The sequence below is a fragment of the Oncorhynchus keta genome, chromosome 12 (genome assembly GCF_023373465.1).
Source record: "Oncorhynchus keta strain PuntledgeMale-10-30-2019 chromosome 12, Oket_V2, whole genome shotgun sequence".
NCBI lineage: Eukaryota > Metazoa > Chordata > Actinopteri > Salmoniformes > Salmonidae > Oncorhynchus > Oncorhynchus keta.
Window position 1 is genome coordinate 44,910,431 of NC_068432.1, and position 12,500 is coordinate 44,922,930.

General features: G+C 40.2%; 1 protein-coding gene and 1 long non-coding RNA gene across 2 annotated transcripts in view; both read left to right on the forward strand.

Annotated features, from left to right (window-relative positions):
• Positions 1-9,512: 9,512 nt before the first annotated feature.
• Positions 9,513-11,202, forward strand: LOC127906397 (integrin alpha-1-like). Its single transcript, XM_052458451.1, has 6 exons — positions 9,513-9,700; positions 9,896-9,998; positions 10,086-10,190; positions 10,311-10,406; positions 10,625-10,738; positions 11,116-11,202. Exons 4-6 carry the CDS (start codon positions 10,332-10,334, stop codon positions 11,173-11,175), a joined length of 249 nt encoding a protein of 82 aa, XP_052314411.1. The 5' UTR covers positions 9,513-9,700; positions 9,896-9,998; positions 10,086-10,190; positions 10,311-10,331; the 3' UTR covers positions 11,176-11,202.
• A 49-nt stretch (positions 11,203-11,251) lies between these two features.
• Positions 11,252-12,500, forward strand: part of LOC127906401 (uncharacterized) — a 2,389-nt gene continuing 1,140 nt past the window's right edge. Inside the window, exons 1-2 of the long non-coding RNA XR_008061213.1 lie at positions 11,252-11,292; positions 11,325-12,500. The exon at positions 11,325-12,500 is cut by the window's right edge and continues 1,140 nt beyond it. This is a non-coding gene — a long non-coding RNA (uncharacterized LOC127906401). The remainder of the gene's footprint in view (positions 11,293-11,324) is intronic.

Sequence of the window (12,500 nt, forward strand, 5' to 3'; positions counted from 1 at the left end):
CAATCAGTTTATTCCAGTTCAGAATAAAACATATTTATTGTATTTTAACAGACAGTTCCAACCTAGACTTTCTTTCAACAATAATTTCTACAGTAAGATGCACAGCAGGCCTGATCATTTCTACAGTAAGATGTACAGCAGGCCTGATCATTTCTACAGTAAGATGTACAGCAGGCCTGATCATTTCTACAGTAAGATGTACAGCAGGTCTGATCATTTCTACAGTAAGCTGTACAGCAGGCCTGATCATTTCTACAGTAAGATGTACAGCAAGCCTGATCATTTCTACAGTAAGATGTACAGCAGGCCTGATCATTTCTACAGTAAGATGTACAGCAGGACTGATCATTTCTACAGTAATATGTAAAGCAGGCCTGATCATTTCTACAGTAAGATGTACAGCAGGACTGATCATTTCTACAGTAAGATGTACAGCAGGACTGATCATTTCTACAGTAAGATGTACAGCAGGCCTGATCATTTCTACAGTAAGATGTACAGCAGGCCTGATCATTTCTACAGTAAGATGTACAGCAGGCCTGATCATTTCTACAGTAAGATGTACAGCAGCTGACTGATCATTTCTACAGTAAGATGTACAGCAGGACTGATCATTTCTACAGTAGATGTACAGCAGGCCTGATCATTTATACAGTAAGATGTACAGCAGGCCTGATCATTTCTACAGTAAGATGTACAGCAGGACTGATCATTTCTACAGTAAGATGTACAGCAGGACTGATCATTTCTACAGTAAGATGTACAGCAGGCCTGATCATTTCTACAGTAAGATGTACAGCAGGCCTGATCATTTATACAGTAAGATGTACAGCAGGCCTGATCATTTCTACAGTAAGATGTACAGCAGGCCTGATCATTTCTACAGTAAGATGTACAGCAGGACTGACCATTTCTACAGTAAGATGTACAGCAGGACTGATCATTTCTACAGTAAGATGTACAGCAGGACTGACCATTTCTACAGTAAGATGTACAGTAGGCCTGATCATTTCTACAGTAAGATGTACAGCAGGACTGATCATTTCTACAGTAAGATGTACAGCAGGACTGATCATTTCTACAGTAAGATGTACAGTAGGCCTGATCATTTCTACAGTAGATGTACAGCAGGCCTGATCATTTCTACAGTAAGATGTACAGCAGGCCTGATCATTTCTACAGTAAGATGTACAGCAGGACTGACCATTTCTACAGTAAGATGTACAGCAGGCCTGATCATTTCTACAGTAAGATGTACAGCAGGCCTGATCATTTCTACAGTAAGATGTACAGCAGGACTGATCATTTCTACAGTAAGATGTACAGCAGGACTGATCATTTCTACAGTAAGATGTACAGTAGGCCTGATCATTTCTACAGTAAGATGTACAGCAGGACTGATCATTTCTACAGTAGATGTACAGCAGGCCTGATCATTTCTACAGTAAGATGTACAGCAGGACTGATCATTTCTACAGTAAGATGTACAGCAGGACTGATCATTTCTACAGTAAGATGTACAGCAGGACTGATCATTTCTACAGTAAGATGTACAGCAGGCCTGATCATTTCTACAGTAAGATGTACAGCAGGACTGATCATTTCTACAGTAAGATGTACAGCAGGACTGATCATTTCTACAGTAAGATGTACAGCAGGCCTGATCATTTCTACAGTAAGATGTACAGCAGGCCTGATCATTTCTACAGTAAGATGTACAGCAGGACTGATCATTTCTACAGTAGATGTACAGCAGGCCTGATCATTTCTACAGTAAGATGTACAGCAGGCCTGATCATTTCTACAGTAAGATGTACAGCAGGCCTGATCATTTCTACAGTAAGATATACAGCAGGACTGATCATTTCTACAGTAGATGTACAGCAGGCCTGATCATTTCTACAGTAAGATGTACAGCAGGCCTGATCATTTCTACAGTAAGATGTACAGCAGGACTGATCATTTCTACAGTAAGATGTACAGCAGGACTGATCATTTCTACAGTAAGATGTACAGCAGGACTGACCATTTCTACAGTAAGATGTACAGCAGGACTGATCATTTCTACAGTAAGATGTACAGCAGGCCTGATCATTTCTACAGTAAGATGTACAGCAGGCCTGATCATTTATACAGTAAGATGTACAGCAGGCCTGATCATTTCTACAGTAAGATGTACAGCAGGCCTGATCATTTCTACAGTAAGATGTACAGCAGGACTGACCATTTCTACAGTAAGATGTACAGCAGGACTGATCATTTCTACAGTAAGATGTACAGCAGGACTGATCATTTCTACAGTAAGATGTACAGCAGGACTGATCATTTCTACAGTAAGATGTACAGCAGGCCTGATCATTTCTACAGTAAGATGTACAGCAGGACTGATCATTTCTACAGTAAGATGTACAGCAGGACTGATCATTTCTACAGTAAGATGTACAGCAGGCCTGATCATTTCTACAGTAAGATGTACAGCAGGCCTGATCATTTCTACAGTAAGATGTACAGCAGGACTGATCATTTCTACAGTAGATGTACAGCAGGCCTGATCATTTCTACAGTAAGATGTACAGCAGGCCTGATCATTTCTACAGTAAGATGTACAGCAGGCCTGATCATTTCTACAGTAAGATATACAGCAGGACTGATCATTTCTACAGTAGATGTACAGCAGGCCTGATCATTTCTACAGTAAGATGTACAGCAGGCCTGATCATTTCTACAGTAAGATGTACAGCAGGCCTGATCATTTCTACAGTAAGATGTACAGCAGGACTGACCATTTCTACAGTAAGATGTACAGCAGGACTGATCATTTCTACAGTAGATGTACAGCAGGCCTGATCATTTCTACAGTAAGATGTACAGCAGGCCTGATCATTTCTACAGTAAGATGTACAGCAGGCCTGATCATTTCTACAGTAAGATATACAGCAGGACTGATCATTTCTACAGTAGATGTACAGCAGGCCTGATCATTTCTACAGTAAGATGTACAGCAGGCCTGATCATTTCTACAGTAAGATGTACAGCAGGCCTGATCATTTCTACAGTAAGATGTACAGCAGGACTGACCATTTCTACAGTAAGATGTACAGCAGGACTGATCATTTCTACAGTAAGATGTACAGCAGGACTGATCATTTCTACAGTAAGATGTACAGCAGGACTGATCATTTCTACAGTAAGATGTACAGCAGGCCTGATCATTTCTACAGTAAGATGTACAGCAGGACTGATCATTTCTACAGTAAGATGTACAGCAGGACTGATCATTTCTACAGTAAGATGTACAGCAGGCCTGATCATTTCTACAGTAAGATGTACAGCAGGCCTGATCATTTCTACAGTAAGATGTACAGCAGGACTGATCATTTCTACAGTAGATGTACAGCAGGCCTGATCATTTCTACAGTAAGATGTACAGCAGGCCTGATCATTTCTACAGTAAGATGTACAGCAGGCCTGATCATTTCTACAGTAAGATATACAGCAGGACTGATCATTTCTACAGTAGATGTACAGCAGGCCTGATCATTTCTACAGTAAGATGTACAGCAGGCCTGATCATTTCTACAGTAAGATGTACAGCAGGACTGATCATTTCTACAGTAAGATGTACAGCAGGACTGATCATTTCTACAGTAAGATGTACAGCAGGCCTGATCATTTCTACAGTAAGATGTACAGCAGGACTGATCATTTTCTACAGTAAGATGTACAGCAGGACTGATCATTTCTACAGTAAGATGTACAGCAGGACTGACCATTTCACAGTAAGATGTACAGTAGGCCTGATCATTTCTACAGTAAGATGTACAGCAGGACTGATCATTTCCACAATCAAGATGTACAGCAGGACTGATCATTTCTACAGTAAGATGTACAGTAGGCCTGATCATTTCTACAGTAAGATGTACAGCAGGCCTGATCACTTACAGTAAGATGTACAGCAGGTCTGTCATTTCTACAGTAAGCTGTACAGCAGGCCTGATCATTTCATATGGCACAAAAAGCCTGATCATTTCTACAGTAAGATTGTACAGCAGGTCAATCATTTCTACAGTAAGATGTACAGCAGGACTGATCATTTCTACAGTAATATGTACAGCAGGCCTGATCATTTCTACAGTAAGATGTACAGCAGGACTGATCATTTCTACAGTAAGATGTGGGCAGCAGGACTGATCATTTCTACAGTAGATGTACAGCAGGCCTGATCATTTCTACAGTAAGATGTACAGCAGGACTGATCATTTCTACAGTAAGATGTACAGCAGGACTGATCATTTCTACAGTAAGATGTACAGCAGGACTGATCATTTCTACAGTAAGATGTACAGCAGGCCTGATCATTTCTACAGTAAGATGTACAGCAGGACTGATCATTTCTACAGTAAGATGTACAGCAGGACTGATCATTTCTACAGTAAGATGTACAGCAGGCCTGATCATTTCTACAGTAAGATGTACAGCAGGCCTGATCATTTCTACAGTAAGATGTACAGCAGGACTGATCATTTCTACAGTAGATGTACAGCAGGCCTGATCATTTCTACAGTAAGATGTACAGCAGGCCTGATCATTTCTACAGTAAGATGTACAGCAGGCCTGATCATTTCTACAGTAAGATATACAGCAGGACTGATCATTTCTACAGTAGATGTACAGCAGGCCTGATCATTTCTACAGTAAGATGTACAGCAGGCCTGATCATTTCTACAGTAAGATGTACAGCAGGACTGATCATTTCTACAGTAAGATGTACAGCAGGACTGATCATTTCTACAGTAAGATGTACAGCAGGACTGACCATTTCTACAGTAAGATGTACAGTAGGCCTGATCATTTCTACAGTAAGATGTACAGCAGGACTGATCATTTCCACAGTAAGATGTACAGCAGGACTGATCATTTCTACAGTAAGATGTACAGTAGGCCTGATCATTTCTACAGTAGATGTACAGCAGGCCTGATAATTTCTACAGTAAGATGTACAGCAGGCCTGATCATTTCTACAGTAAGATGTACAGCAGGCCTGATCATTTCTACAGTAAGATGTACAGCAGGCCTGATCATTTCTACAGTAAGATGTACAGCAGGACTGATTATTTCTACAGTAAGATGTACAGCAGGACTGATCATTTCTACAGTAAGATGTACAGTAGGCCTGATCATTTCTACAGTAAGATGTACAGCAGGCCTGATCATTTAAGAAAAGGATGTACAGCAGGACTGATCATTTACAGTAAGATGTACAGCAGGACTGATCATTTCTACAGTAAGATGTACAGGCCTGATCATTTCTACAGTAAGATGTACAGCAGGACTGATCATTTCTACAGTAAGATGTACAGCAGGACTGATCATTTCTAAGGTAAGATGTACAGCAGGATCAATCATTTCTACAGTAAGATGTACAGTAGGCCTGATCATTTCTACAGTAAGATGTACAGCAGGACTGATCATTTCTACAGTAAGATACAGCAGGACTGATCATTTCTACAGTAAGATGTACAGTAGGCCTGATCATTTCTACAGTAGATGTACAGCAGGCCTGATCATTTCTACAGTAAGATGTACAGCAGGCCTGATCATTTCTACAGTAGATGTACAGCAGGACTGACCATTTCTACAGTAAGATGTACAGTAGGCCTGATCATTTCTACAGTAAGATGTACAGCAGGACTGATCATTTCTACAGTAGATGTACAGCAGGACTGATCATTTCTACAGTAAGATGTACAGCAGGCCTGATCATTTCTACAGTAAGATGTACAGCAGGACTGATCATTTCTACAGTAAGATGTACAGCAGGCCTGATCATTTCTACAGTAAGATGTACAGCAGGCCTGACCATTTCTACAGTAAGATGTACAGTAGGACTGATCATTTCTACAGTAAGATGTACAGCAGGACTGATCATTTCTACAGTAATGTATGATCATTTCTACAGTAAGATGTACAGCAGGCCTGATCATTTCTACAGTAAGATGTACAGCAGGACTGATCATTTCTACAGTAAGATGTACAGCAGGACTGATCATTTCTACAGTAAGATGTACAGCAGGACTGACCATTTCTACAGTAAGATGTACAGTAGGCCTGATCATTTCTACAGTAAGATGTACAGCAGGACTGATCATTTCTACAGTAAGATGTACAGCAGGACTGATCATTCTACAGTAAGCATGTACAGTAGGCCTGATCATTTCTACAGTAATGTGCATGTTTCTACAGTAGATGTACAGCAGGCCTGATCATTTCTACAGTAGATGTACAGCAGGCCTGATCATTTCTACAGTAAGATGTACAGCAGGCCTGATCATTTCTACAGTAAGATGTACAGCAGGACTGATTATTTCTACAGTAAGATGTACAGCAGGACTGGGATCATTTCTACAGTAAGATGTACAGCAGGCCTGATCATTTCTACAGTAAGATGTACAGCAGGCCTGATCATTTCTACAGTAAGATGTACAGCAGGACTGATAATTTCTACAGTAGATGTACAGCAGGCCTGATCATTTCTACAGTAAGATGTACAGCAGGCCTGATCATTTCTACAGTAAGATATACAGCAGGACTGATCATTTCTACAGTAGATGTACAGCAGGCCTGATCATTTCTACAGTAAGATATACAGCAGGACTGATCATTTCTACAGTAGATGTACAGCAGGCCTGATCATTTCTACAGTAAGATATACAGCAGGACTGATCATTTCTACAGTAAGATGTGCAGCAGGACTGATCATTTCTACAGTAAGATGTACAGCAGGCCTGATCATTTCTACAGTAAGATATACAGCAGGACTGATCATTTCTACAGTAGATGTACAGCAGGCCTGATCATTTCTACAGTAAGATGTACAGCAGGCCTGATCATTTCTACAGTAAGATGTACAGCAGGACTGATCATTTCTACAGTAAGATGTACAGCAGGACTGATCATTTCTACAGTAAGATGTACAGCAGGCTGATCATTTCTACAGTAAGATGTACAGCAGGACTGATCATTTTTTTACAGTAAGATGTACAGCAGGACTGATCATTTCCACAGTAAGATGTACAGCAGGCCTGATCATTTCTACAGTAAGATGTACAGCAGGCCTGGATCATGATTTTCTACAGTAAGATGTACAGCAGGCCTTATCATTTCATTTCTACAGTAAGATGTACAGCAGGACTGATCATTTCTACAGTAAGATGTACAGCAGGCCTGATCATTTCTACAGTAAGATGTACAGCAGGCCTGATCATTTCTACAGTAAGATGTACAGCAGGACTGATAATTTCTACAGTAAGATGTACAGCAGGACTGATCATTTCTACAGTAAGATGTACAGCAGGCCTGATCATTTCTACAGTAAGATGTACAGCAGGCCTGATCATTTCTACAGTAAGATGTACAGCAGGACTGATAATTTCTACAGTAGATGTACAGCAGGCCTGATCATTTCTACAGTAAGATGTACAGCAGGCCTGATCATTTCTACAGTAAGATGTACAGCAGGCCTGATCATTTCTACAGTAAGATATACAGCAGGACTGATCATTTCTACAGTAGATGTACAGCAGGCCTGATCATTTCTACAGTAAGATGTACAGCAGGCCTGATCATTTCTACAGTAAGATATACAGCAGGACTGATCATTTCTACAGTAAGATGTACAGCAGGACTGATCATTTCTACAGTAAGATGTACAGCAGGCCTGATCATTTCTACAGTAAGATGTACAGCAGGACTGATCATTTCTCAGTAAGATGTACAGCAGGACTGTCATTTCTACAGTAAGATGTACAGGGCCTGATCATTTCTACAGTAAGATGTACAGCAGGCCTGATCATTTCTACAGTAGATGTACAGCAGGCCTGATCATTTCTACAGTAAGATGTACAGCAGGCCTGATCATTTCTACAGTAAGATGTACAGCAGGCCTGATCATTTCTACAGTAAGATATACAGCAGGACTGATCATTCCTACAGGCCTGATCATTTCTACAGTAAGATGTACAGCAGGCCTGATCATTTCTACAGTAAGATGTACAGCAGGCCTGATCATTTCTACAGTAAGATGTACAGCAGGCCTGATCATTTCTACAGTAAGATGTACAGCAGGCCTGATCATTTCTACAGTAGATGTACAGCCTGATCATTTTTCTCCTGTACTGTTACAGCACGATCAACAAGCCTGTGTGTTCTGTTATACATCTGTGTGATGTGATCAATCTGTTTATTCCAGGTAAGAATTAAATGATGTATTGTATTTTAACAGCAACAGTTCCAACCTAGACAGATATGTCAGTGTTTTTAATGGGGGAAAATAATGGGGGTTTTTAATGGGGGAAAATAAACATTAATAGATATTTATACGGATATTTAATTTAATTGTTATTTGTTTTTGTCTATATTGCATTCGTTTTAGGAATAAGGGCAATGAAATGTACCGATATTTATGTGTAGTTTTTCTAAGCTTGGGTCCCAGGAAAACACCGACTTTCACATCTGGGTCCCAGGCTGCAAAAGTTTAAGAACCGCTGGTATAGACCAATTTGGGTTTCCAATCTTTCCAAAAGAATGTGGTGATCGATGGTGTCAAAAGTGGCACTAAGTTCTAGGGCACAAGGACCAACCCAGAGCCTCAGTCTAACACCATTAAAAGGTAATTTGCCACCTTCACAAGTGCGGTCTCAGTACTACGAGGGAGTCTAAAACCAGACTGGAGCGTTTTGTATACATGGTTGTCTTCAGGAAGGCAGTGAGTTGCTGAGCAAAAACTAAAAATAATAATAATAATAATAGAGGAATGGGAGATTCAATATAGGCCGAGTAAAACATCCAGGTCAAGGTTCGGCTTTTTCAGGAGAGGCTTTACTACTGACGCGTTTAGTGAGTTTGGTACACATTCAGAGGATAGGGAGCCATTTATGTTCAACATTGGAGGGCCAAGTACAGGAAGTAGCTCTTTCAGTAGTTTAGCTGGAATAGGGTCCAGTAGCCAGCTGGAAGGTTTAGAGGCCATGACTATTTTCATGAATGTGACGAGAGATACAGGATACAAAAACTTTGATCCGCGGTTTTTGCAGTTCTGTGCAGACTCATGAAAACTGAGTTTTGGTGAAATATGCATACTCAAAGAATTTGCTTTCTAATTATCATGAACGATCGAAGAAGTTAATGAATTCATCACTGCTGAACTGAAGGCCATCCTCACTTGGGGAATGCTTATTTTTAGTTAGCTTTGCGACTGTATCAAAAATAAATGTTTGATTATTTTTACTCTCCTCAATCAGGCTGGAAAAGTAGGCTGATTCAGCAGCAGTGAGGGCTGTGGACTTCTCCATGTGAATATTGAAGTTACCAAAAATGACTACGAGGTCAATAGGAATTCAGGGAACTCTGTATACAGCCCAGGAGGACTGTAACAGTAGCTATAAAAGTGACTGAGTAGGCTGCAATTAACTCATTATATACCCAAAGTAAGACACTTATTCTAAGTTGCCAAGCTCAAAAAAACCAACATGTGGTCACATTTTGACTGAAAGAAGTGTGACTTCCTATCTCTCGCTCTGGTCTCTAGGTTAAAAAGGATGTGAATATGGAGACTCCTCCTCTAAAGCTGAGGGTGATGTACCCGTACCTATCACCTAGAGAGAACATCCTGCTATACCTGACACATGTCACCTCCTCACAGGTAAGGCTTCTCTACTGTGTACTGTACCATAGAGATAGACAGTCTACCAGTATCCCCTGCACATGGTTCAGTACCAGTCATCAGACAATCACACAGTGAAGTCGAACACTCTGTAGAACTGTGGTGGTGTGGATCACGTTGATCCAAATGTGATTGATTGATAATTGATTGATGGACCTTTTCTCTCTCCCACAGGATGTGAGATGTCACATCAGGGATCTGATTAACCCTTTAAAGATCAACAACAACAACACGCACACCATCAATCCTAAAAGAGACCCTCAGTGTCTTCCTGGTGGTGAGTCAGCACTACTGTGTGTGAGTGTGGTATGAGTGTGTGTGTGTACGTGAGTGTGTGTCACAGTGTGTGTACTCTCCTTTGCAGGGCTGTAAGGACCACCCGTGTAAGTCATTTATCTGCTCCATCCCTCACGTCAACAACAGCCAGGTCAATGTTACCTTCAGGGTGTGGAAGCCCACCTTTATCAAAGTGAGTACAGTGAAGTGTCACTTGTTCATTCATTGTTTTGATTGATTGATTGATACATTTATTAACTGACAAATGTATTGGTATATTGAGTGATGAATTTAATTGCTCTTTGCTCCACAGGCAGAGTTCTCCAGCCTTCACATGATTGTTAATGCCACTCTGGAGAACCTGAACACTGATCTCTTCGTGTTGAGTGCCACCAATTACGCCAGAGATGTGAGTGCAATTACCTATTAATTAACATGTGATTCCGCTGCACTTACACAGGCAACACAATTTTGATCTTCTGCCCAATTATTGGTCTTTAGACCAATCAGAAGAGTTGTTTTGCTAATAATTGTGCAAGATATCAAATTGGTCTGCCTGTGTAAACACAGCCTTTATTTGTTGGCTTTTTGTCCTTTGCTTGTTTTAACACTGTTGTTTCCATCCAGGTGAAGATCCAGGTCTCTAAAGAGGCTTTGGGAGGTATACCACTGTGGATCATTATAGTCAGTATCCTCATAGGACTGCTGATTCTGGCACTGGTCATCTTCGCTCTATGGAAGGTATGTGTGTGTTCACAACCTTCTGTCTGCAGGGAACTTATAATCGATTATACATTGGATCTTCCCAAATACAACAATAAGTATTATTATTATTAATAATAATAATAATTTGGTGGGTGCTTATATTTGTCCTATCTCACACATGTACAAGTGTGTATTATATGTATATATGTATATATGTTTACATATCTCAACTCTCCCTGAGACACCCTTAGAGAGTAGGGTCAAGGCTTGTGTTATAGAGAGGCTCAACATGGTGTGATCATGTGTGAAATGCACTTTTAAATCTATTAAACTTGAACTCAAACTTGAGACTTGAGTTTGGATGTGAATTCTGGATTATGTTGTGTTCACTGTTGTCTTCTCTGCTCCACCAGGCTGGATTTTTCAAGAGAAAATCCATAGAGGACATGGAGAACGAGGACATGAAGAATTAATCCTTCCACCACCATACAGATCTGTCTTAGCCCCACAGATCTGTCTGTGCCCCACTGTCTTCAGGTCTGTCTTCCAGGTCTGTCTTCAGGTCTGTCTTCAGGTCTGTCTTCAGGTCTGTCTTCAGGTCTGTCTTCAGGTCTGTCTTCAGGTCTGTCTTCAGGTCTGTCTTCAGGTCAGTTAGAAGAGATACCATAGGAAATACCCCATCAACCAATTCACCTGAACACCATCAGGTTAGAAGAAAAGCCAGTCTATTTATGGCTATTCAACAACCATTCACCTGAATGTGATGTGGCCCATCTACCAGCCTTAAAACCCTGGTCTGGTTCAGTGGATACAGAAGCCTGGGGAAACATTGAACTTGTACAGTACACTTTGTTCTTCCATCTATTCATTGTGGGTACCAAGACCTGGACCTAAAGACCTAAGCTAGAAGGGAAATCAGAAGACCGTATGGATAATGGCACCCTAACCCAGACCTGATCATATGCAGCCACACCAGCTTTATACAACAGGACAAAACATTCTCAGGTTCACTTACAGCGTCAACATCCCAAAGACACTAAAAACACCTCAGATTACAGTATGGCATTACACCAAAGTTGTCCAAATGTCCAAGGCACTCTGCAATGGATTAGAATTCTGTGTTATAGTTTTTGACATTTTGACTAATATACTGTAAATCTATACCATGTACTGTATTTATTTTTGTTTGGTATATTTTGATATGTGTTATTACCTATATTTTGACACATTCATCGTCTTCTAAGCATAATGTTTGCTTTTTGGAACTGATATTTTCACATGAGTGTTTTTCTAGTCTTACAAGCGCAATCTGTAAATTAGATTATTTTTTTAAACAAAAGTGTTCCTTTGAATATTGAAGGGGTCTATGCAAATATACCCTCTCCAAATATATATATTCAGTATAAAAGAAGAGTAGGAATTTGCTATTGACATAAATACAACGGTTTTAATCTAGTTTTTGTTTAATTTTGCTCCCACGTGGGGGCAGATAATTTACAGATTGCTCCTTTACAGTATTAGGGAAACCTTTGATTGTCCTGTAAATGGAATGTAAAGCTTGTACATAAAGTTATATTTGCAATAATTACTATCATTTAAGATCAAGTTAAGTCCAGCATGTATCACCAAGGCCCTATATATCAGTAATAGAGATAAAATAAGTAATTTGCTCCTACATTTCTCAGGTATTACTTATGATAGTATGTTGATAGTATGGTGATAGTATGGTGATAGTAAGTGGATAATTTGATGATAGAATGTTGATAGTATGGTGATAGTAAGTGGATAATTTGATGAT